Source organism: Falco peregrinus, chromosome 1 (genome assembly GCF_023634155.1).
Source record: "Falco peregrinus isolate bFalPer1 chromosome 1, bFalPer1.pri, whole genome shotgun sequence".
In the NCBI taxonomy this organism is placed as follows: domain Eukaryota; kingdom Metazoa; phylum Chordata; class Aves; order Falconiformes; family Falconidae; genus Falco; species Falco peregrinus.
Window position 1 is genome coordinate 49,237,117 of NC_073721.1, and position 21,825 is coordinate 49,258,941.

The window sequence follows — 21,825 nt, forward strand, 5'->3', positions numbered from 1 at the left end:
CGGCTAGAGAGGGGCCCGCCCGCCTGCCCGCGCCGGGACTGTCTGGGCCGGACGCGGTGGCGGCGCGGGGAACGGTGACGGCGTTGCCATGGCGACGGGGAGGCTGCTGCTGCTGCGCGCGGGGCCGCGTCTGCTACGGGAGCACCGGGGCCGGGTGAGGGGAGCGGGACCGGGCCGAGAGGGGGGAGAGGGGAGCGGGACCGGGCCGGGAGAGGGGAGCGGGAGAGCAGCCGGGCCCGGGTGAAGGGAGAGGGGAGCGGGGTCTACCCCGAGTGAGGGCTGAGGGGAGCAGGGCCCGGCCGGGGGAGGCCTGAGGGGAGCGGGCCCGGGCTGAGGGGAGCGGGCCTGGGCCCTTGTTGAGGCCCCGATCTTGCCCGGGGCCCGTCCCCGCCGTCGCCCGTGCGCCCGGCCGGGCTCTGGCCGCCGTGGGTCGGTGCCCCCAGTGCCGCGGTGTGGGCAGCGGTTTCGCTGCGCGGGGCGGAAAGTGAGCAGAATCGGAGGCGCAAAGGCTGTAACGCGGTCCGTGTGCCGCGCCAGCGTGGCGGGAAGGGGAGGAAGCAGGTGGGCAGGTGCTCAGCTGTTTCTTTCAAGAACAGGTTAAGACGGTGTGTATGTTTGCTGGTGGCATGGAGGGAAACAGAAAGGTCATTTGCTGCCCTATAGTCAGCTCTGTAGCTGGAATTTGATATTTTTTTTTTACATTATAACCTAACCCATAGTGTTTCACAGGCAGTTGCTCGGATGAGACTTAAATCATTGGGTAAATAAACTTTTGTGCAATCATAGGGGCAATTGATACCATTTAGATACAAATTTTACAAATCTTGCTTATTTCATGCAGGTATCACATTGCTTGATCAGAAGAACGTTTTTTGGACATCCCCTAACTAAAGCAGGTTCTGGTCTGGTCCAGCAGACTAAAGGTAAGAAAAGATTTGTTTGGCTTTTTCCCTGTTTCAACCTTATACCAAGAGGTGACATTTTCTGCAGGAATTTGGCTTCTCCTGACCTGTACAAATCCTGTTCCTCATTCTGTTTTTCTCTAGATGTTTGTTTGAGGTTCTGCAGACCACGGAGTTCTACAACAGCTGCTGACACATCTGGAGAGGACATCCTGCTCAAATGGGGCCTTTTCCTGGTGCCTCTGACCACATTCTGTCTCGGCACATGGCAGGTACAAATAAATATTTCATTGTTTAAAGAGATGAGCATTTGAAGGCTGTCAGGTTTTTCTATCACTGGCTGTTCAATCTAGTTCAAATCACATGCAGGGTAAAGATTTGCTGTTATTTTACATTTCTGTTTTCCAAGTGTCCATTTGTAAGCCTTTAAAGGGCACTTCTATTTCAATATAAATATTTCCTCACAGTCAGTAGCCTCCATTTTCATATCTCCGATTACCCTGTTTTAGGCCAGGTCTTCTTAGAAACTTAGGACAAAGATTTTGAGACTTGCTGGGTTTATTACATTTCTCTGTTCTACCATGAGGAATTACTCTTGCGTTTGTGTGCTTTCAGGTTCAGCGACGAAAGTGGAAATTAGATTTGATTGCGCAACTGGCATCAAGAATTACATCAGAGCCCATCCCTCTGACCTTAGAGTAAGGAAGCTGAGATAGTTTATTATCTACAGAGCACTGACAATGTGCTGGGGATATTATACATGGTTCATGTGCTAGTGAACTTATGCTAAACTAAACTGTGAAAATGAAGGAATGCAATGGGAATCAGGATGTGCAAGCAGATTTAGGATAGACATCCTGTTAGTTTTCTTATTTTTAGTAAAAGAATAAGTGAATGCTTCCCTATGGGATACTCTAAATGCATGTAAAAAGGATGAATCTCTTAGGAGAATGTGATGTGTAATTTATACCATATGTATTCCTCCTGGAGAAGGATTGGTAGCTGGTGTCTGTGATGTCCCAGAGGAATTATTCCTGTAACAGGGAGTCTTGGATCAACAGCAGTCCCTGCCCCAAGTGTGGAGCAGTTGTGTCAGATATGAGAGAGATTTTTAAGGTCACTTGGCCACATGGCACAACTCATCAGCAGTTCAGTTGTTTGATTTCATGGGATGGAAAGGAAATGCTCCACGTTGGTTGGATGCGCAGGCAGCGTATCCACCCGCTGATCAGCTGTGTGTGCCATTGAGGTGGCAAGAAGTGTAAAAAACCTGCTCTCTCGATACTCATGAACATCTTAATTTGGTTCACTGTAATAGTAATAAAATATTAAGCCAGCTGGGTCTGGAGTGAACCATTAGGGAAAAGGAGAATCCCACCATAAAATCCCCTAATTTGATTTCCCTGTTGCAGCCATGATTTTGTTTTGGTCTTGTTCCATGCAGCCCCATGGAATTGAAGGAGTTGGAGTACAGACCTGTAAAGGTCCGAGGGCATTTTGACCACTCCAAGGAGCTCTATATTTTGCCACGGTCACTTGTGGACCCTGAGCGAGAAGCCAGGGAAGCTGGGCGGCTGACATCTCACCCGGAAAACGGAGCAAATGTCATTACTCCTTTCTACTGCACAGAACTAGGGTAAGTTAATGACAGTCACGGTTCATGTGAACAACTTGCTTTGGTTTTGAAAAGCTGAATCGTGGTAGTTGGGTTTATGTAAATCACTCCCTCTGCCTTAAAAGGCATATCTCACAGTCTGTTAGGTCATGGAGGCTTGATTCGAAATTGTATTTTAATTCCATATAACGTGCACTCAGATGACAAAAAAAGTGGCACCAAACGTGAGTTGCTTCTTTCTTTGGTACTTAATCCTAGGCAGCAGCAGGAATAAATTTCCTTTCACTGATGAGCCATACTTCTTTATGTAACCCTAGGGTCACAATTTTAGTCAACCGAGGATTTGTGCCCAAAAAGAAACTGAAGCCGGAGACCAGGCTGAAGGGACAGGTAAGGGGGACCCAGGCAATGCTGCATCTTACCTTCTGCCCTTTGATTCCCCAGAGGCACCACTGACCCAGACAGGCAGTAGCCATGGTCAGCATCATGGGAGGTTACTTAAATAGCCATTGCACTTTTCAAAGAAGGCAAATCTTTTCTTCCCACCTTCTTGTTAAGTAAATAATATTTTTTACAAACAAGGAGCTGTTCTTGATTTTTTCTCCCTGCTGTTAACAGCACCACCCCGGTGCAGGGCATGACCAGTTGATTTATAATAAGACTCTGCAAGTGCTGTATTTTTCTGCCAGGACCGGATATGCCTGAATAGAAAATGAACCTTGAAAGATGTTTTTTTTCTCCTCTGCCTTTCAGATTGAAGATGAAATTGACCTCACTGGGGTGGTGAGGTTATCGGAAACCCGGAGACCTTTTGTGCCTGAAAATAACATCGAGAAAAACCGCTGGCACTACCGTGACCTGGAGGCTATGGCAAAGGTGACCGGCGCTGAGCCCATCTTTATCGATGCAGATTTCAGTAAGTCACAGAGGAACCCAACCCCATGTCCAATTTATGATAAATCCCCCTTTCCGTTCAGTTAGTTACTTCCCCTGGGCACTTGGAAAGGTAGAATCGTAGAATCATTCAGGCTGGAAAAAAACCTTTGCAATTGTGAAGTCCAACAAGATATCGCACCTTTCTCTTCTAGGTCTGCTGTTGTGAAGGTGGTAGGCAGTCCGTGCTGGGGGACAGTAGCATGCTCAGAAGAGATGCAGGCGGTGTTCCCTGCCCTGAGCACAACCAGTCACTTGCTGTAGGGCTGCCTGCCCCACAGTTCTGGCTTTGCTGGTAACTTGGGAACACTGCTACCTGAGGAGTAGGGCATCCACAGGGCTTACTACCTTCATCCCGTTTCTCACAGCAAGGGCAGCTCTGCATAGTACAGACTAAAGATTTAACTTGTGCCCTGTGTCATACCTATAGGAAGCACAGTCCCTGGGGGGCCCATCGGAGGCCAGACAAGAGTGAGCCTGAGAAACGAGCACATGCAGTACGTCATCACCTGGTAGGTTGTGCAGACAGCACTGACTGGCCTTCCATCTGTTTCTTTTGAATGTAAAGCTTTGCCTGGCATTCTTGCTCCTGCATCAGTGAGGCTGGATGAGCTCCCAAGCTACAACATCCTTAAGTTTTAACCTAAGTAACACTGGCAAGGCTATTTGAAATAATTATTGCGCTGCAGCTGAAGTAGGGAGGTCTGGTCTATCTTGAAAAGGTGTGAACATGTGCTTTGCTTTTCTTTTATAGGTATGGCTTATGTGCTGCAACTTCATTCTTGTGGTACAGAAAATTTATACAAAAGTTACCTCTGTGAGGTAAAGGACTAATTTGTTTTGTACTGCAGTCAAGAGCAGACTTCTATAAAGACAGCAGTCTGATCAGTCCTGAATAACTGAAGCACCCAGTTTCAGAGCAACATGTTCAGTCAACATGCAGCAGCTACCCAACTGCACACAAGACTTCAAGCAACGGATGCAGACTGAACACATACCAGTGTGATTTGGCTGCAGCTTGGAAGCATTGAACTTCAAAACTGTGGCAGTTGAAACTTGTAGCAAAACTGAATTATGCAATTATCTCAAGGATCCATTTTTCTGTTGTGGTTGGTAGTAAGCTACATTTTATCTTCTCCACTGCTGTATTTTCCAAAAGAGAGCAAGGGATTTCATGAATCAGTTTCTTTGCACTGAGTAGTCATTCCTGAAGTCAGGAGTGGTTCACAGCAGTTGCATCAGAATAAAGAGGGCCTATTTGTGCCTGCTTGTGACTTGCATTGTGCATCTTGCATCTTAATAGTGACAGAGCTGAGCTCAAGGTTACTGGGGATACTAGACTACTTGACTAGAGTCAAGCTGGATAAGGCCACCTGTGGCTTGGAAGAGCATGACAAGGGCTAGCAAAAACAAGCAGTAGCTACCTCAGCTGGAGCCTTGTCAAGCTTGGTAGCCTCCCACAATGCTGCGAGACCAAGTCAGTGGGTCAGGTAAGAACAGAAGCTGGATTAAGTACTCATAATGGAGATGCAGAGCCATTTCCAACCAAGATTTGCATAAGCAAGCTAGGCTTAACAGCCACAACTAGCTGAGCCCATTCAACTTCATGATCACAGAGCATGTGCTGTGGTCAAAGGAGAGGAATTACTACATAGGACTGGTCGTTATGGGCAGTTGTTCATGTGAATGGCCTACTCCATGCAGCTGTTCTGTGCAACACTGTTCCATCACTTGATGGAAGGCAAACAGAGAAGCAAGGTGACACTGATGAACTACCCAGTGCCCAGAACACTCCCAATTAACACAGATCACTGTAACTTCATCTGGGGGTTTATTCTTTTTTATGTACACAAAAAAAGGTAGCAATCCAGTACATCTTCAGCCCAGCTTAGTAGCCAGTTCTTTAGCCTTGGCTTTTTCAAGCTTAGCAATGCGAGCCACCGATTTTGGACCCAAGACATTACCACCCCAGTGACGACGGATCTGCAAAGAAGTGAGAAGAGGTTAGATGCCTTATACAGCTTTACCATGTCATTCAATCAACTCGCTGAATTCCGTGCCTTTTTGCACAAGAAGAGCTCCTTGAACTAGGAAGCCCTACACTGTTTTGAGACAGTGCAGAGATACAAGAGTTTAAAATCCTTCCCCACAAATAGTGCTGGATTCAGCCATCACATCTGGACTCGGGAGTTGCCCGCTACAACCCTAGCCCCATGATAGCTGCTACTTCTACACCTTGGTGACAAGTGTTCATGTTTTACTCCACCCTCAGCTAAAAAACCTGGACACACTGTAAGCAAGTCTAGGTACAACACACCCAACAGGCTTTAAGCTAATGTCACTATGTCTGAAATAACTTGCATTTCTCTGAGAAGCTTTTGAGAGTGTTAACAGTATAAACCGTAAGACAAGACTAGCAGCACAAATAATTTTACCTCATCATATCTGTCATTGTAGTTGGTCTTGACAGCCTCCACCAGCTTTGCAAGGGCTCCCTTGTCCTCCCTGTTGGTGATAGTTTTAGTCATAACAGCAACATGATTTTTCAGGTAAAGCATAAGCATCACTTGCAAAGGGTTAACGACTCCAACCATCAGTACTTTAGGAACCTGCACTGCTCAGATTAATAGTTTTTACATATTTTAGAGTGACCATCCATTTTGGTAAACCAAAATGATCTATCTTCAGGATGCAATAGGGCTCTTCATACAAAAGGACATCTGTATTAGAAATTATAGAGGTAGCACTTCAGTTTTACTGCTTTTAAACTAGACACCCAAGGTTGCTATCTATCTGCCCTACAGTGTGCTTATGGGCAGTCTGCCTTCTCCACAGAGAATCAAACCTTCACCCACAGAACACTTACGGGTTAACTTGGGTGAAAGCAATAGAGGTGCAAGTTTTCCTGTGGACCAGTCGTCCCAGTCTGGCTTTACCCTTGATGATGCAGTATGGCACTCCCATCTTACGGCACAGAGCTGGCAAGAAGACCACCAGCTGAAAAAAAAGAGAGCGTGCTGTGTAACTGAAGGACAACATCTTGTGCTTTGAATCAGCCTGGGCTGTGGCAATTGCTCAGTGTTAAAAAGCTCTTTTTACTCTTCATTATTGATTCAGGTGAAGAAATTCATACATCACTGCAAAGGCCAAGCTTCATTGTATATCAGGACAACTAGGAACACGCAAAAGCATTCCAGTTCCAGTAATGTCTTTCTGCATTCTCTTTTCATGCAGTAAGTTTGCCCTAAAATGCATTTTCAACCCCAAGTCCGGTTCTGGCCTCAGCTTAAGTTATGCAGGCAGCCTGCAAAATGTACCAGTGAGCGTTCTTACCTCAATGGGGTCTACATCATGGGCAATAACTACAAGCTGAGCTTTCTTGTTCTCTACCAGAGTCGTGACACTGTTGATACCTGAAAAACAAGTTATAGATAAGCTTTGATTCTATGCAGTTGATTTTCAGAGCTTTTGTATAAGCCTCATACAACCAGCTCAGATTCCACAGCACAGTTTCATTATGAAAGTTATGAAAACTTTTCATATCCACTCAGTTGCACAAAGCAGCTATTCCATGGACAATTTGCTATAGCTCAGGGTTAAAAAGCTCGTCTATTTTGCTCTTCACTTTGAGCTCAGGTGAAGAAATTCATACATCATTGCAATAGCTTGTCCAGTCCTGCTTGGTTGAAGCAGAGCACTAACTCTTCTTACCAGTTTTCTCTCAAAGTGCCACGCTCCTACAGACATAAGTTGCCAAGTTCACGGACTAAGTTACCTGCTCGCAGGACTGGTGGCCGCTTAGTTGGAGCATCTCCCTTTCCTGCAGCTTTCTGCTCAGCACGAGCCAGTAGCCTCTGCTTCTTCTCTTGCTTATTTTCTGGCCTGTATTTGTGTGCCAGCTTCAGAAGCTGTGTAGCTGAAAGAGAACATCTACTAGTTAGTTGCATGACCTGAAAATGTAAGCGCTACTTTTCAAAATACTGAATTGCATCAGCGATCTTGGTGGTTGTCATCAATTGTATTTAGCAAAAAGTTAACATCATTTGCACAGCGCAAGAGCAGAGCACCTTTAGATCCCCCGTTTACCTCTATGTGCACCTCTGCTGGCAGTGAAAGCTCCTTCACTGTTTGGATGAGGAAATGCCTGTGGACCCCCACAGCAATTACAGTTAAAGGTGGTGCACTTTCTCCTTTAAAGCAAGCACCTTGTTTGGCAACACCTACGAGGGACTTGCTCTACACAGGTCAAAAGTTTCTTACAAAGACGCTGTCCCCTGGAAAAGACTATTTACTCTTTCACAGAATACCCTGAAGCTCCTTCTTCCCCAGTTTCAGTGTCAGCCTGCAGGACGCTGGCTTTCCCTCCACAGCCTGCACTCATGGAGATTTCTCAAACTGTCTGCTTACGTAGTTAAAAGAACCCCAGGTGGTTCTACATCAAACTGGAAGAGCAGACTCCGATGGGAACACACAGTTAAGATAACTCTGGGTTTGGGTCATTAAAGAGGAACTTTGGCATTTTCTATACCCCTTTACAAAGTACACAGCAGCTATCAAGGCTTAACCCAGCACGTTCAGACAGCAACTTGCTGTTCACCTCACCCCAGTCACTACTAAAGCCTCCCTAAAATGCTTCCAAAGATACTCTCCAGCTTACTTTTGTTAAGTCTCATTTCAGTTTCTTTCCTCTGCTCTGAGGCACATCCTGTTAATGACCCAAGTCAAGAGAACTGCACAGGCCACATCCTTACCTGTCTGGCGATCCAAAGCCTGCGTGAACTGGTTAATTGCAGGAGGCACCTTCAAGCGTTTGTAAAGAATAGACCTCTGACGCTGCAGCCTGATGTACCGCGGCCATTTCACAAAACGTGTGAGATCACGCTTCGGCTGGATATCCTGTCCTAAAAATACAGACTTTAACTCAAAGCCGTTCCAAACCCACAGAGCCACAGCACAGAACAGGCACGGATGCATCAGTGATCTTGGTGGTAATGTGTCAGCACTATCACTCAGATAGCAAATATTCTTTCACATCATCTGCACCCTGTACAACAATGACACTGCCCAAGTCTGAATTGATTTACCGCACCACACGCAGAAGAGCAAGATTCATTACAACAGAATCATATAATGAAACTGTATAATATGGGAAATTCAGCAAATTGTCCATAGCACCTTCATACACCTAATGGAGGGCAACTCTTTAATTGCAAGCAACCAGGCCTCATCACTCTTGCCACTCCACAGCTTTATTACATGCTTCTGTTTACAATTTAGACATTTGTCCATACAACAAAAAAACCGCTGGAGCAAATAGCCCAAATATCCCTTTACTCACCGATGCCAAAGTTCTTGGGCCTCTTCTCAAACAGGGGATTGACAACCTTCTTAGCCTCCTGCTTCTTTACTACAGCAGGGGCTGGTGCCACCTTCTTACCCTTGGCCTTCTTCCCTTTCGGCTGTAAATAAGAAACACACCCTTCTTTCTTTTGCCTCCAACACCTGCGTACTGGAGAGCTTTCAGTCCGCCTTGGAAACGCGTTTTTCCCGGCGTTTCAGCGGCCCGGCCGCCTCCCGGCGCGGCCTCGCTCCTCCGGCGGCAGCAAACGCTTCGCTTTGGCTTTAACAGCTCCACGAACCGCCCGCGGATCTGCTCGGCCGGCGCCCCCCAGCCCCGCCAGCAGCGCAGACAGCCCCAGCGCGGGCTACCGGCCACCCAGCCCGGCCCGGCATCCGCGGCCCGGCCGCCCCACTGCCCGAGGCGGGAGAAGCCCCACGTCCCCGGGCCGCGCTGCCAGGCCGCACCGCTGCGGGCGGGCCGCAGGCCCAGGCCCGGCCCCGGGCACCGCCACTCGGGCACGGACCACCCCTCCCACGCCTCCCCCCAGGCCTCCCCGCGAGGCCGCGGCCCGGCGATGCAGGCGGATGACGGCGGATGGCAGCGACCCCCCCAGCACTTACCATCTTGGACGGCGGAAGAGAAAGGCGGAGTGGTGCATGCTGGGAAATATCTACGGGGCGCCACCGCTCCTCTCGCGAGAGGACGGCGCGGGGCGGTGCGGGGCGGCGCGGGGCGGGGCGGGGCGGGGCGGGGCGGGGCAGGGCAGGGCAGGGCAGGGCAGGGAAGGGAAGGGAGGCGTGGGGCCGCCATGGCGCAGCAGAGGGTGCTGCCACAGAGCAAGGAGACCCTGCTGCAGTCCTACAACAAGCGCCTCAAGGATGATGTCAAGTCCATCATGGACAACTTCACTGAAATCATCAAAACGGCCAAGGTGGGTATGGGCCGTAGCTGTGAGCCCTGAGGGGAGAGGGCCGCACCCGCCAGAGCACCCGGGCTCCTGAGGGGAGAGGGGCGGGTTGTCCTCCGGGGCAGCTCTGAGGAGGGGCCGGTTGTCCCGGGGGCAGCTCTAAGGAGGGACGGGAGTGGGGTCCCTGAGGGGAGAGGGGATGGCTGCCAGGGGAGAGCGAGGCTGTGAGGGGGGAGATGGGGGGACCTCTCTCCCGGTGCCGCCGAGGGCAGCCGGGGGTGCTGAGCCGGGAGGAACCACAAGAGCAAGCGGGGGTCAGCAGAAGTGATGTGTGGGTGCCATAGGTGGTCCACAGCCTGCCCTAGGCCTCCAGGTGTGGATTGAACTGAAAGGAGATGCCTTACAAGGTAGAAATCATCCGTCAGGATTTTAGTATGTAAAGGTGGGTATGTATCCTTTTCTCTTTAGATTGAGGATGAAACTCAAGTGTCTCGAGCAACTCAGGGTGAACAAGATAACTATGAGATGCATGTCAGAGCCGCAAACATTGTGAGTAGTACTCTGCTGTACAAATCAGCGGGCAGCACATCCTTCAGGTACTGTTGGGTTCAGCGTTGCCTCTAGGGCAGCCCTATTAACACTCAGGAGGACTGCTGTTAGAAGAGTTAACCTGCTGTTTGGAGTGGCTGGGGAAGGCTGGGTAGCCTTGCTTGTTAGCTATGGGCTCCTGTCAGAATCCTCACGTGATTGGGAGTTTTTACTTTATTCACTTGGGCTGAAGGAGCAGCTTGGGAGATCTTTTAGAACTGGAGCAAAGCACTGTTTGTGTTGATACTGTGTTGTCATGGTTTAACCCCAGCACGTAATTAAGTGCCACACAGCCCCTTGCTCACTCCCCCCTCAACCAGAGGGGTGGGGAAGAGAATCAGAAAGGAATTTCCATTTCTTCTTCTGTACAGGGGACACCGATTCTGACAAGTGTTGGTCTTTTGCATCACGCGGTGTGGGGGCCAAGGTAACTACAGTGCTCACCACAGGGGCTGGAGCAGCCACAGCACCTGGCACAGGGGCTGGAGCAGCTGTTGTTTCTGCTGGGGAGGCTACGGTAGTTACAATTAGCTGCTTAGATCTCCACCGGATCCAGCAGGTGAAAACCACATTCAGTATTGCTAGCAATAGGGTCAGGACCTGCGCTATGGTGCTTCCAATGGACCAGAGATATTCAGAATTTCCAGAAATCCTAAACACTTCAGTAATTAGCCCTGGGGAGAAGGGGGAGGTGTGGACCCCACCCATAGGCTGACTCTCCAGAAAAATGAAGGCAAAGGTGCAGTTGTTGGCATTCCCCGCCAGGGACCACCTGACACACAGGGGTGATAACACCAGCGCATACACAGACCAGATTAGGTTTACAACTAGTGAGTCCATCATACCATAAACCAGTACAGTATAGTACAGCACTATGACAGCTTTAGCCCAGGTCCCAGGGAGAACAAACAGCACAACAGGGAATACATACTGCAAGTAAATTGAATAATGCAACCCTGTGACCATGGGCAGCAATATCAAGAGCAGAAAAATCAGCATTGTGGCCAACGATTATTGATCCAACACAATGAATACTGATGCAAGAAAATATAGTGAAAACCCTAAAACTCTGCTGTAGACAGGAACTGCATAGATAACAGAAACATCAGCATGCCAGCAAGAGCCTGCTGTCTGTGGGCCCACTCAGCACTTCAGGAAGGGACAGTTCATACAGATGTAGATGAGCTCAACAAGAATGTAAATAAGGAGCCATCTAACAAGGACATGCTAACGGCTAAAAGAAAACAAACTACTGAAGTGATAAGACTCAAAGACACTAGGGTAAAATAATTGTGGTAGTGGGAGATCACGACCTCCTACTCAAATGCCGCCCCCCCCCAAAGAGGATGGAGCCCCTGCTCGACCTCCTACTCAAATGGCCCCCCCAAACAGGATGGAGCCCCTGCTCAGGGAGCATGCGTAGTGAATTTAAAATGAACTGTACCTTTAAACTGAGGCGAGAAAGCAGCTAAGCAATAATTAGTAGATGTAGACTCTGGGCAGAACTAACCAACTTCACTGTATGAATATGTATTATGAATAAAATTAAGGGTGCAAGTTAGGAGGAGTGATCCCCCTTGCACGTGGCACTGCGGTAAACATACCTGCTTTATAACTCTCCTCAAGTTGTGAAGTACGATTCCGCATGTCAATACCAACAGCAGTTTTGTTCTAACACACTCTGGCTGGACCTGTTGTCATCCTCAACCCTTTAGGCCCCAAGTTGGGTGCCAAAAAGCACTGTTTAACTACAGCCAGTAATTCAGGGCCATGCAGCCGCTCACTCACTCCCCCCTCATCCAGAGGCAGGGGAGGAGAATCAGAAAGGAATGTAAAACTCAGGGGTTGAGATAAGAACAATTAAATAATTGAAAAAATAGAAAACCAAAAGAACAGTAGTTATGATAACAATAACATAACGAGGGGGAAGGGGAGAGGAATTAAATCCACAGGGAAGGGAGAAAAGCAAACTAGTGATGCACAATGCAACTGCTCACCACCCGCTAACAGATGCCCTGCCAGTCCCTGAGCAAGGACCTGCAAGCCTCGGCCTACCCCACCCCCCCTTTATAAACCATGGGGTTGATGTCCCATGGTATGTCTTTGCCTAGTCCAGGTCAGCTGGACTTCCCTTGTGTCCCTTCCCAACTTCCCGTAGCTTACCTCTATCCCAGCCGAAACCAGGACATAAGTGCTATGTGATTTTTCTCCCTGCTACAAGGTCCGAGCTGGTGAGTCCCTGATGAAGCTTGTGTCTGACCTGAAGCAGTTCTTGATCCTCAATGATTTCCCTTCTGTGAATGAAGCTATCAACCAGCGCAACCAGCAGCTGAGAAGCTTGCAGGAGGAATGTGACAAGAAGTTGATTGCACTACGGGATGAGATCTCCATTGACCTGTATGAGCTAGAAGAAGAATATTACTCTTCCAGGTACAAATAGGGCGGTGGACTTCTGCCTTATTACTCCAGCCCTTTTGGGGTAGTTAGACCAGACAAACAAGTAGTCCTTAGAGTACAGGTCTTGAGAATGTTCCCAACAAAATTTCACTCCTGTTTTTAATTAGGTCAGACTTTGTCTGCAGCTAAAGCAACTGCCTTTTTCTTGTTGATCCTGTACAGGGTGTTGTCATGGTGAAGGAGGTACTCACAGCATCCAACTCTAGGTGCATGCTTTAGTTGGCTAGATTTCACAGATCATTTGCTTAGGCTTCCTTTGTAATCATTGTAAAAGGAGATGAATTTCCTTTGGGGGTGTAGGCTTCTGAGTATCCCTCTGGAGGAACGTCTGTCTCTCCCTAGAGAGAAGAGATTGATGTGATCACCACGTCTTTGTGGTGAGTTCTTTCACAAGCGTGCCTTTTACCTTGTAGTCCACTGCCCCCAGCTGCCTGAAGTCCTGTTGGGGTAAACATTTGAAATGAGCAACAAAGACTTGCTCGGTTTCATTGAACTATGAAGTATTATGATAGGATTTTCTATGTAATAATGACTTATTACTGATTAGTTTGTGGGTTTTTTAGTATTTTAAAGAGTCTCTTAGAAAACAGGCTTTAGAGAATTCAGACACTTTATTTTTTTATTTTATTTTCTGTCATGCACTCCAGCACTTCTAGTTGATGATGCAGTAAATGAAAGCAGGAGAAAACAGTAAGAACCTGACTATTTTGGCTGCACTGTCCAAGCTAAGTGAAGTCAGTGCAATAATGCTATGACTTCTAAACAAAAACTTAACTTTTAAAAATCTTATTTAAAATTTCAATGACTAAGTTTTCTATTTTTGCCTTTCCCTTCTTTCTAAAAATGCTGAATGCCTATAATCCCAGCTAAGTCAACTAATTGCTCAATATCTGTGGAAGTTAGGCCATTGTTTATGAGTAATATATGTATTTTAAGAGTAAAAAGATAATGATAAGACACAGCTTAGGAACTGCTACGACATTGGAAGAAAACTAGAGGTAAAAGTTTAGAGTTGTTTTTCAAACTTTACTCAGTTTTTAGGGGGGTGGCAAGGGATCCTAGAAATATCTCAGAAATGAAGAGTGGCAGTTGCAAACCCAAGCACCAGTCCAGGCCCCACGGCTCAGGCTGCGTACAGCACAGCAGTGAGCCGTATCCACAGTGATGCAGTGGGGGACCATAGTGCCTCACTCGTGTGTGCCAGACATGCTTCCCTCACACTGTTGCCAGACTGCCACCACTGTGTGTCTGTAGCTTTAATGTTTGAACGAAGGGGTTTTGACCATTCTGCTAGTCTGTTCACCAGCCTGGCACCAGACGCCACGTGAAGCAACCCTTTGTAACAGAGCTAACATCTAAGCACATCTAAGCACTTCATTCTAGGGGAAGGTGTCCCTGCCCATGGCAGGAGGGGTGGAACTAGATGATCTTTAAGGTCCCCTCCAACACAAACCATTCTATGATTCTATGAAATGTTGGCTTACACCAAATGGATGTGTCTTTGTGCTCACTTTTGTAAGAGTGGATATGACGTGAGGAAATGTGGCAACTCTACAGAGCTATGATAGTTTCATGGAAACCTGTTATCATGTAGCACTTAGTCGTTTGCTTTTAGCACTTACTCCCTTCCTGTGCTCTTTCCTGTCTTTTTCTGCACCAAAGAAATTGTGTGTGTGTGTAAATAGAGAGTGATTTATTTGAAGTCCTTTTATAATTAGAATACCAAGATATTTTTAATGAAAACTTCTTGTCTAATGTGGGGAAAAAGGGTTTCTGTCAAGTCACCTGGTCATAGAGTGATAATCATGTTTAAATGGCTGCAAATGCAGTAGCCAGGTTGCCCATAAGTGGGTATTCCGGGCTGTCCTGGGAGCCTGGCTGGGGTTGCCTTTCTGCACCATCTGTTACTTTCTCATGAGTCTTGATCCCACAGGATTTATAAAGAGGTGTGCAGTCCCATGAGGCCAGGGCATGGGTTCCATACAGCCATCCTGCCAAACTGCTCTCCCATGCTCCAGTTTCCCTGAAGGTCACTGCTTAGTTTGTTTTAGGTTGTCCCTCCAGAGAAGGCCATAGCAAAGCGAGCTCCCTGTGGCCACACACCTCCGGGTGCCGAGCTGAGAGCTGCCCCAGGCTGTGTAGCTTGTGTGGTCTCTGTGCACTGCTCCCACCTGCTGCGAAAAGGCCTGTGGAAGGGAGTGTCTCCTGCCCAGCATTTGTCACTGCCATTGTGCTAAAGGAGCTGAGGAGGTAGCCCCTTGCCCGTAGTGAGTGACTAATAGGATGTCTCTGTTGTAGGGTCAGGTTTCATTGCCAGGCTTTAGAAGTGCACGTGGGTGTTTTGATGAGGAGACCTGAAAGCAGGTCGTTGAAACTAAAACTTGTTCTGAAGGAATCTTTGCTTTCAGTCCCTGTGTTCAGGTAGTTTCCTAGAGCTGTTCCTCTGCGCACAGACCTGGCTGTATGCCTCGAGGGGAGTAGTTAAGTCTCTTCCATGAGCTGAGAAACCCTCAGTCAAAGGACAGAGTAGTAGGCTGGCTGGTGCTGTTATGGGCTGTGCAGTAGCTGCACATTGACCCTGACATCTAAGGAGTTCTACATTGAGAGGCAAAGCTTAGACTTTTGGAACTGTTCTAACTGGGGCAGCAGGAAAAGCAGTTATGCTTCTGATGCAGCTCAAATTTTGTTAGTAACTCCCCTGCCAAGATGTGGTGGATGCTGTGACCAGGTTCTCTTTGGAAGCCGTGGCCTGAGTTCTAAGACTGACAGAAAAAGAGTCATAGTTCTGGTTCAGTCCTGAAGGTCTTTGCTAATTGAACCCAGCCTCACTGTGCATTGGGAACTGTAGCGAGGGGTGATCTTCCAAGGGATTTTACAAAGGCCCCAGATATAAAACTTGTCTGTATCCACTGCCTTCTCACTTCTACTGCAAAACCAGCTGGGTTACAACTACCAGAAAAAAGCTTAGAAGCAGATGCTTGCAGCTAGTGCTTTGCGTGCTTATTCTCCAAAGCGGTAACTCCAAGTCCAGCTTGCCTTCTGTCATCCTAAACCCCAAACTTGCATTTATGTTCCATTGCTCCCTCCTCTGAGATCACAGGAGCTGTCTTGAGTGTGGGGTCAGATCTCAACATGTTTGATGTTTGTGCAATTTCACATGTCTCATATTTCAACACTTAATATATCTCCCTAAGCACCTATTCAAGTCCTTACATTAAAAATGTAAATAAAGCTGCAACAACAAAATCACTTGACCCATTGGGTTTGTTTTACTCTGAATGCAAGCAAGCTGCTTTCTGCTCCAGCACTCGCTTTGTCTTGGGTGTCTCTTGTGTGTGCAGCTCCTTCCTCTCTTTGGAATTTGTTTTGTTCCAGTTTCTTCCATCATTTCTCTTTTTAGTTCTCAGCCTTTCCACATGGTGTTTTCCTCAGAGCGCAGGCAAGAATTATCCAGTTGTTTAAAAACATTACTTTCCCACACTGCTGGTTAGTTCATCCAGCTCTATAATCTACAGCGGTCAAATCCAGCAAGCTGCTTTTAGAAGCACTGTTAGTTCAGGTTCTGCTGAAAATGGTAGGAGCCATCAGTACTTCATAATCAGGTTGAGGAGCTTCAATAGAAGACCCAGACCTTCACTGGAGCACTTTTTTGAAAGGGCAAGGGTGCAAATAGGTTTCTTTTTTATCATCACAGGGACAGGCCCTAAAATAATTGTGCTGAACTTTAAATTTAAAGCAGGGTTTATAATTTTTTCCTCACATAGGTTGTGATCTAATTCCAAGTAAAGTAATTGCAGATGAGGTCATTGTCTCACTCAAATCAGTAGCAGAACTCCTATATTTGGGGTGCCAGGACTTCAGCACAGATCTTTTCAGGGACGCAGAGCATCTGGACTAGAACTGAGTCTCTGTTTTAGTTTGTAGCAAATGTTCTGCCTCTGAAATTCCCCTGATCCTCACCAGGCCTGTGAGGTTCGAGACCAGCCCTTAAGGGGTGTCTTAGGAAAGGCCAGTGTCACAAGACTTGTCATGAATTTGTGAACGCAGACCTTACCTCCAGGAACGTTTTTTGCCATTTTCTTAATGCTTTGCTTCTGTCTTGCTCCCCTCACCCTTTCCCTCCCTCCCCTCCTCTCTTATTGCACCTGCTGTCTCTCCTTACTGGGGTTGTTTTTTCTGGAAAGCTACAGTCTGTGTGACAGCAATGATCTTCCACTGTGCGAAGCCTACTGGAGACAAGACTTTGCCACGTTGTCCCCCGAAAGCCTCTCCATGCCTCTGACAGCTGCCACAGCAGAGCAGAGTGTTGCTACCTCCCAGAGTTCAACCCCATCGCACCCTCACGTGAACGGGCATGGGGCAGGCCCCACAGAGCACTCCTGAAGAGGATCCACTGCTGCTGATGGTGTTCCTCCTGGCAGCACTGCACTGCTGGAAGTCTTCCACCTGCTGTACTGCGCATCTCCTGCTGTCAGGAGAAGGCACTGGAGCTGTGTTTGCAGGTTTCTGCTGGCTGGATAGCCACAGGGCTTTCTCCACCCCTGGGACATTGCCATGAGTGTTCCTCTCCCTGAAGAGATAGTGATAAGTAAATACCAAGTTGATTGTTCTAACAAGTTAAGAGTTAGGTTTGCTTTTACGTGATAGTTTATGTGTAGAGTTCATTAGAAATCCAGTCTGTTGCCATATCTCAGTAAGTACACGCCGGAGTGTCGGGAGTTGAATTTGCTTGGGATAAACTTGAGCCAAATGTGGGGGCAGTACATGTTGTGGGGGTTTTAGCCTGCTTACTGACATTCTGGCTGCATTAAAGCACTCTCAGGATGGCAGCCGACAACCTCCATTCTACTTTAGAGTAAGAATCTTGTAGGCAGTCTTCACTGTCAAAGTGCTTCACGAACTTGAACTTCTTGCTCGCAGGCGCTGGGGAGGAGGCTCAGGAGATTATTATTGAAGAGCAGTGTACTCCCTTTTGAGGAGGACGGGGCAGACTGAGCAATCAGACTGAGGTATTGATGTTCCCATTTGCTTGAGGCCACAGATAGAAGCTCCAACATGCTTTCATTAGTCTGATTCATTTTTCAGTTAACAGAAGTTGTTAACATAGTCTGAGCTAACATGAACCCAGTGTTAATGCTGGCTAATGGTTTTGTCTAATAAAAAATCTTGAGATGACTGGGGTGTATGGAGCAGTGAGGGATACTCGGGTACTCTTAGTTTCCTTCCAAAGAAACATGTTCGGTGCTTGTTCTGCAGCTGTTTGGCACTGGGCACATCTGCCCTTCCCCTTTGTGGTTGTTGGTCACCCAGAGCCGTGCAGCTGAACTGGAGCACGGGTGGGCACGGCGGAGCTACGGGTGCATTCCAGCCGCGTAGCTGAGCTTCCCAGCATTCTGCTGTAACATTGGTTTCCCAGGATGTGAATTTTGGTGTAATTTGTTTTCTTTTAATTTTCTTCCATTCCGTTTATTTTTGTAATTAGGTGATTTAATAAAACTAACTCTTTTGTATAATTTTTAAGGCGTGTGTTTTCAGCCACCAGGCTTTGTGACAGCAGGATATTACAGGGGATGTGCTTGGATGCCCCGCTTGGGGCCTGTGCCACTGAAATCGTTCTTGCTGTTAGGCCCGCCCGGGCCGGTACAGGCCGGCCTCTGATCGCCACCGCCGGTAGCCGGCCGGGCGCTGCACGGACCGGGGGGCTCCCTGCGGGTGGCTGGGGGCCGACCGGAGGAAACGGGGGCAGCGCGGGGACCCCGGCGCCTGGGCCCAGCGGACTGCGGCAGAGCCCCGTATCGGGGCCAGCGGGCGCTCCGCTGCGGCGCCTCATGCAGCCGAGCCCTGACTGCCCGCCGCGCTAACGTCACTTCCTGCCCGCCGCGCTAACGTCACTTCCGGTCGGCGGCAGCGCACGAGGGGGGCGTGCGGTGCTGGCTATGCCTGAGGCCTGCCCACGCTGAGGAGCTGGGAGGGCAGCGCCTCCCCTAGGGCCCGGCCGCCCCAGGGCCATAATGGCCAGCCTGGCCGCCCAGGACTCCTACCTGCAGGGCTTGGCGAGGAAGGTCTGCGTGCAGCACGCCCCGGAGCCGCGGAAGAGGAAATTCGGTAAGGGAGCTGTAATGCTTCGGCTTCTGGCTCTCCCGGCCCGTCCATGGGATTCCGGGCTTGTGGCAGCCCTGCCTCCACGGGATGGTTAGCCCGCGGGAGGGGCATCGTGCTGGTTTTTAAGGAAAAAAACTCGGGGCTGCTGGGCATGTTTTGCAGGTTGCACTGTTGGTCCTGGGAGTCCTTGCTGTTGTGCACGTGGGGGTTGGTTCTGGGAACTGGGATTTTACTGAGATGTGCAAGCGTGCTTGGTCGAAGTCCCAAAATGTGTAATTTTTTAAGATTGAGATATGCTATCACAGTGCTGGAACTTTGGTCTTCAGTAATAACTGAATGTTATGAAGTGGGAACGTAGCATTGTCCTATTTTGCTTAATTTGGTTTTGTCTTCTAGTGTCTAAGCCAGGTCAGCCTGAGGATGCTGGCAGACAGCTCAAGAAAAAGAAGAGAAAGAAACCCAGGAAGCAAGCTGAGGAGACAAATGCTCCTTCAGTCAAACAGCTGGTCTCTAACGCCAGTAAACCTACTGCAGGACAGAAAGCAGCCCTTCAGGCCAGCAAATCATCTCCACAGGGTGTTACACAGAGCAGAAATGAGGGTTCGGCTCCTGGTAAGAATACCAGCTTTGTCAAGGTCATGTTGAAATTACCTGAGCTGTGATGGCTGCTTTTCAGTTGCTTCACACATGAATAGTTTGGAAATCCTTTAAGAAGTTCAGCTGAAATAAAAACATCTTGCTTATGCTGTGTGGCAAAAAAACTTTTGCTTATGTACACAAATTCGTAACATCACCACTGGGCGGCTCTCTGGAAATAGCATTTAAACTGATTTGCAGAGTGTTTATGTATTTGGGTTGCTTCTGGGAATTATCACATGGATGCAATCTCTGTCATGCCAAGTTGGCTTTCCACTATGAATGTGAAAAGCCTGATCACAAAGAAAAGACGTCCTTAGCATCTTGGTTTCCACTAGCTTGGTGCTTGTCAGGCAGCCAAGGGGCATGCCAGGCCACTCTGGCTGGCAGCACTGGATGATAATACAGGCAGAAAAGGCAAAATACTAAAGCGGGGGTCCTCAAACTTTTTAACCAGGGTGCCGGCACACGGATCAAGTGGCAGGAAGTCATGTGCGGCTGCTTAGTTTCACCCCCCAACCCCCGGCCGGGGTGGGGCAGGGGGGGTTCTGTAAATATCAGGGGCTGGATTGAGGACCCTGGTGGGCCGTATCCAGCCTGCGGGCCGTGGTTTGAGGACCCCTGTACTAAAGAAACCAATGAAATAGAAACTCTTGGTTTGTTGAGGTTTTCCATTCTATTCACAGCATGTAAGGAGTTCTCAGAGCTTTTCCCATAGCCATAGAAAGTTCTTCTGTTTAGCTAGTGCTGTCTTTTTAAGTGTTTTTATTTCCTTTCATTTTCAGGGAGCAAAAGTGAACTGTTTTCCCCTTCTTTTTCTGCAATGAATCTCTTGCGTCAGAGACTACATGAGAAGATTAAAAAAGCTTCTGGACAAGTATGAGAAGTCTTAATATGTATCTATACGTGTGTTTATGCAATGTAAATTCTCCCTAGCCTCCCAGGGGATAGCGGGGCAAGACTATGACCTTACAGGGCTCAGAAGCTAATTCTGCCTGCTAAGGATGTGCCTGTAGGTATTGCTGGGAGACCTGTGTGCGTTCTGTGGTCTGTCTAAACGCATGAGAAGAGCTAGGGGCCTGAGCTGGAGGAGAGCATGCCTCTGGTGATTTTTAGGAAAAAGAAAAGCACTAAGAGCCTGAAAGGGAATGTAGCTACCAGGTGTTGAGGGAGAGTAAAGGGTTTGAAATACCTTTACTGTGTTTAGTATCTCTAAAAGCTGAGCCCACAGCTCATCACAAGTAGTTTCTTAGGAGAAGTGTAAGATCAGGAACTTGGGGACCTCTCACTTTTCATTCTGCTTTATCCCTTTAAGGTTTCTGATTCATATCCATTCTTCTTAGGATGATGCCAAAGAATTACCCCCTGCAGTCCTGGAGAAGAGGCAGCGGAGGAAGTATGAGAGAGAGAGAAAGAAGCGCCGACGGAAGGAGTTGAAGATGAAGGCAAAAACAGAGAAGAAAGAAACTGAGGAGGTACCAATAGAGCCAGAAAGCAAAAAGGAGGAGAGCACAGCTGAGGTTGTCTTTAACAGGGTCGAGGTCCATGGGGAGAATGAGTTGAGCAAGATCCAGAAGAAGAAGGAGAAGAGGAAAGCAGTGAAAGGCAATATCACTCCTCTGACGGGCAGAAACTACAAGCAGCTGCTGAGCAGGCTGGAGACCAGGAAGAATAAGCTGGAGGAACTCAAAGATAAGGACCAGAAGAAAGCTGAGGAGCTAGAGAACAAGATGAAATGGACAAATGCTCTCTATAAGGCGGAAGGCGTGAAGATTCGTGACAATGAGGAGCGTCTGAAAGAAGCTCTGAAGCGTAAGGAGAAGCGTAAAGCACAACGCCAAAGGCGGTGGGAGGAGCGGACGGAAAAAGTGGTGGAAAGGATGCAACAGCGGCAGGAAAAGCGTCGCAAGAACATTCAGAAGAAGAAGAAGGATAGGATAGAGAAGAAGAAAGCCAGGGCCCGGAAGAAAGGCCGGGTGCTGCCAGAGGACTTGAAAAAAGCTGGTTTATAGCGAGCAGGCGGCAGCTGGTGCCTGCAGCCCAGGAGCTCTGCTTGTGGGTGCTGGTGGCGAACTGGCCCTGAGCCCACCCTCCCTCCACACCCGAGTTCACCCCGGTCCGCCTGCCCGAGGGCTGCGCGAGCTGGCCGGGGTCCGGCAGCAGGCGCTGCCCTGGCTTCCCAGCTTGATAATAAAAGAAATCCCGCTGTGTGTTTGTTCATTGCGCTTCCGATCCCAAAGAAACGCCTTCCCGGGGCTTGGATCTCATTGTACTTTTCGTCACGGGAAAGTAGCGGTTGCGGGAGAGCGGGCGGGAGGGAGGGAGAGGCGGGCGGGGGCGGGGC

The 21,825-nt window shown here is 48.4% G+C and overlaps 4 protein-coding genes and 4 non-coding genes across 11 annotated transcripts; 3 read left to right on the top strand and 5 right to left on the bottom strand.

Annotated features, from left to right (window-relative positions):
• The first annotated feature begins 16 nt into the window (after positions 1–16).
• On the top strand, positions 17–4,713 carry LOC101924546 (surfeit locus protein 1). 2 transcript variants are annotated; one of them, XM_055814420.1, is made up of 9 exons: positions 17–154; positions 842–923; positions 1,047–1,174; positions 1,518–1,600; positions 2,347–2,538; positions 2,835–2,907; positions 3,271–3,433; positions 3,881–3,962; positions 4,205–4,713. In XM_055814420.1, the coding sequence occupies exons 1-9, from the start codon at positions 89–91 to the stop codon at positions 4,269–4,271; spliced, it is 936 nt and encodes a 311-aa protein (XP_055670395.1). In that variant the 5' UTR covers positions 17–88; the 3' UTR covers positions 4,272–4,713. The 2 variants fall into 2 exon arrangements, with proteins under 2 accessions (XP_055670395.1, XP_055670400.1); XM_055814425.1 differs by lacking the exon at positions 3,881–3,962.
• Positions 4,714–5,262: 549 nt separating this feature from the next.
• RPL7A (ribosomal protein L7a) lies at positions 5,263–9,498 on the bottom strand. The gene is made up of 8 exons (XM_055814451.1): positions 9,412–9,498; positions 8,789–8,909; positions 8,202–8,351; positions 7,226–7,366; positions 6,784–6,863; positions 6,317–6,447; positions 5,886–5,955; positions 5,263–5,433 (listed from the first exon to the last, which is right to left on the bottom strand). The coding sequence occupies exons 1-8, from the start codon at positions 9,412–9,414 to the stop codon at positions 5,329–5,331; spliced, it is 801 nt and encodes a 266-aa protein (XP_055670426.1). The 5' UTR covers positions 9,415–9,498; the 3' UTR covers positions 5,263–5,328.
• LOC114010475 (small nucleolar RNA SNORD36) lies at positions 6,521–6,593 on the bottom strand. The gene has a single exon (XR_003551894.1). It is a non-coding gene; the product is annotated as a small nucleolar RNA SNORD36 (small nucleolar RNA).
• LOC114010481 (small nucleolar RNA SNORD36) lies at positions 7,036–7,112 on the bottom strand. The gene has a single exon (XR_003551900.1). It is a non-coding gene; the product is annotated as a small nucleolar RNA SNORD36 (small nucleolar RNA).
• LOC114010483 (small nucleolar RNA SNORD24) lies at positions 7,437–7,498 on the bottom strand. Its single transcript, XR_003551902.1, has one exon. It is a non-coding gene; the product is annotated as a small nucleolar RNA SNORD24 (small nucleolar RNA).
• Positions 8,420–8,492, bottom strand: LOC114010482 (small nucleolar RNA SNORD24). The gene has a single exon (XR_003551901.1). It is a non-coding gene; the product is annotated as a small nucleolar RNA SNORD24 (small nucleolar RNA).
• A 64-nt stretch (positions 9,499–9,562) lies between the features above and the next one.
• MED22 (mediator complex subunit 22) lies at positions 9,563–18,256 on the top strand. Of its 3 annotated transcripts, none has more exons than XM_005231218.4 (4): positions 9,563–9,722; positions 10,167–10,247; positions 12,508–12,716; positions 16,928–18,256. In XM_005231218.4, the coding sequence occupies exons 1-4, from the start codon at positions 9,600–9,602 to the stop codon at positions 17,124–17,126; spliced, it is 612 nt and encodes a 203-aa protein (XP_005231275.1). In that variant the 5' UTR covers positions 9,563–9,599; the 3' UTR covers positions 17,127–18,256. The 3 variants fall into 3 exon arrangements, with proteins under 3 accessions (XP_005231275.1, XP_005231276.1, XP_055650150.1); XM_005231219.4 differs by having other exon boundaries at positions 16,934–18,256; XM_055794175.1 differs by lacking the exon at positions 10,167–10,247.
• A 372-nt stretch (positions 18,257–18,628) lies between these two features.
• SURF6 (surfeit 6) lies at positions 18,629–21,701 on the top strand. The gene is made up of 4 exons (XM_005231217.4): positions 18,629–18,848; positions 19,242–19,457; positions 20,267–20,358; positions 20,825–21,701. Exons 1-4 carry the CDS (start codon positions 18,755–18,757, stop codon positions 21,491–21,493), a joined length of 1,071 nt encoding a protein of 356 aa, XP_005231274.2. The 5' UTR covers positions 18,629–18,754; the 3' UTR covers positions 21,494–21,701.
• Positions 21,702–21,825: the final 124 nt, after the last annotated feature.

Bases quoted from the DNA above. Each gene is read 5' to 3' on its own strand.
- LOC101924546 (XM_055814420.1), top strand. From the start codon at position 89: ATGGCGACGGGGAGGCTGCTGCTGCTGCGCGCGGGGCCGCGTCTGCTA. The intron at 1,175-1,517 runs GTACAAATAAAT...GTGTGCTTTCAG, and splicing joins TCTGTCTCGGCACATGGCAG to GTTCAGCGACGAAAGTGGAA. The intron at 3,963-4,204 runs GTAGGTTGTGCA...TTTCTTTTATAG, and splicing joins ATGCAGTACGTCATCACCTG to GTATGGCTTATGTGCTGCAA.
- RPL7A (XM_055814451.1), bottom strand. The intron at 6,448-6,783 runs GTAAGAACGCTC...CTTTTTTTTCAG, and splicing joins ATGATGTAGACCCCATTGAG to CTGGTGGTCTTCTTGCCAGC. The intron at 5,434-5,885 runs GTAAAATTATTT...ACTTCTTTGCAG, and splicing joins ACAATGACAGATATGATGAG to ATCCGTCGTCACTGGGGTGG.
- MED22 (XM_005231218.4), top strand. From the start codon at position 9,600: ATGGCGCAGCAGAGGGTGCTGCCACAGAGCAAGGAGACCCTGCTGCAG. The intron at 9,723-10,166 runs GTGGGTATGGGC...TTTTCTCTTTAG, and splicing joins AAATCATCAAAACGGCCAAG to ATTGAGGATGAAACTCAAGT. The intron at 10,248-12,507 runs GTGAGTAGTACT...CCCTGCTACAAG, and splicing joins ATGTCAGAGCCGCAAACATT to GTCCGAGCTGGTGAGTCCCT.
- SURF6 (XM_005231217.4), top strand. From the start codon at position 18,755: ATGGCCAGCCTGGCCGCCCAGGACTCCTACCTGCAGGGCTTGGCGAGG. The intron at 18,849-19,241 runs GTAAGGGAGCTG...TTTGTCTTCTAG, and splicing joins GCCGCGGAAGAGGAAATTCG to TGTCTAAGCCAGGTCAGCCT. The intron at 19,458-20,266 runs GTAAGAATACCA...TTTCATTTTCAG, and splicing joins AAATGAGGGTTCGGCTCCTG to GGAGCAAAAGTGAACTGTTT.